Genomic DNA, 1166 nt, shown 5'->3' with positions numbered 1-1166 from the left:
AATAATACATTATTGATTCTGAAAAAGATATGTTTCAGTACTGCAGTCCGTAGCGCCTTCTATTCCTTTTCTCTGATCTCCGAGTTTTTAGTAGTTTTAGTAAAAGTTTTACATCACTTGCATCACAAATAGGTCATACAAGTGCCAGCTAAAATTAAAGGCACGGTGCATCAAATTCACGGGCGACGACAAGCCGATGGCGAGGGAGCAGGCGGAAGTACAACAGTTGACCCTCGACCTTTCCTGTTTTCTGCTTCTGGGGTCTTCGGCTTCACGGTGTGACAGACGGGGTCACAGACTCTGACGTAGAGGCCCTCCCCCACAGGCCGGTACTTGGGGACGCTGTACAGCTTGGGTACTGGCAGAGAAGAAGAAAAGTAAGTCGTCGGCCAGTGGGTCAGATACAGTAAGCCCTAAATTGTAAGTATTTTTCTGTTTAAATTGCAATTTCTTAATAATTTGTTTCTGGTATGGGCTTCATGTCAATGTGCTCATGAAATATTTTGTCAGAATGCAAATTCTAAAAGTTGAAAAAGCAAGAAAAGATGCATAGAATAGCTACAGTTTTCAAAAGAATGAAGCAGTTTTCACCCTCTCCTGAATGTTGCTTTCTGGGCTTAGGACATTTTAGCTTCTTGTCGACTCTACATGTTTAAAATCTAAGTAGTTTTACGGTACTTGCAACACTGGCCATGTGTCGAATATTGCTAGCGCCGTAAAACATCTACAAAAAAAAAAGAGAATTTATAATACGAAGACAAGTAAGAGGAGAGATAAGGACGATAGAAGTTTCCTAGGCAGAAAGGAGCAACCACACCAGAGCACCTGCCAAACATCCATTTGGAAATATAAAAAATTGTGATGTGCTGACTGGCTGGGAGAGGCAGTTGAAGACATGGCCATTTCTCATCTATGGAACGACGTCACCTCCAGTCTATGCTATTTTCCCACTCGCTTCTAGAGGAATGTTGTAGATGGGTGTTTTTTTTACCAAGGTGGCACAGACGACTTTTTAACCTTGACGCGGCAAAAACGAAAGATTGCACCTTTAGGTCTAATCAGTTTTCAACCTGTGCCTAGACGCTTTCAGCGGGAAAGGGAAATTAACTTTTTGGACAGGAAAAAGAAATTCTTAATATCTAGTTACGATCAGATACTCCGACACC

General features: G+C 41.9%; 1 protein-coding gene across 1 annotated transcript in view; it reads right to left on the bottom strand.

Annotated features, from left to right (window-relative positions):
* Positions 1-1166, bottom strand: part of LOC101856019 — an 18771-nt gene continuing 17605 nt past the window's right edge. The window contains exon 6 of the mRNA XM_005097136.3: positions 1-358. Coding sequence (XP_005097193.1) covers positions 177-358 — 182 coding nt within the window. The 3' untranslated portion in view covers positions 1-176. The remainder of the gene's footprint in view (positions 359-1166) is intronic.

The sequence above is a fragment of the Aplysia californica genome, unplaced genomic scaffold, assembly GCF_000002075.1.
Source record: "Aplysia californica isolate F4 #8 unplaced genomic scaffold, AplCal3.0 scaffold00147, whole genome shotgun sequence".
NCBI classification, from domain to species: Eukaryota; Metazoa; Mollusca; class Gastropoda; order Aplysiida; family Aplysiidae; genus Aplysia; species Aplysia californica.
This window is presented reverse-complemented; position numbering and strand designations above follow the sequence as displayed.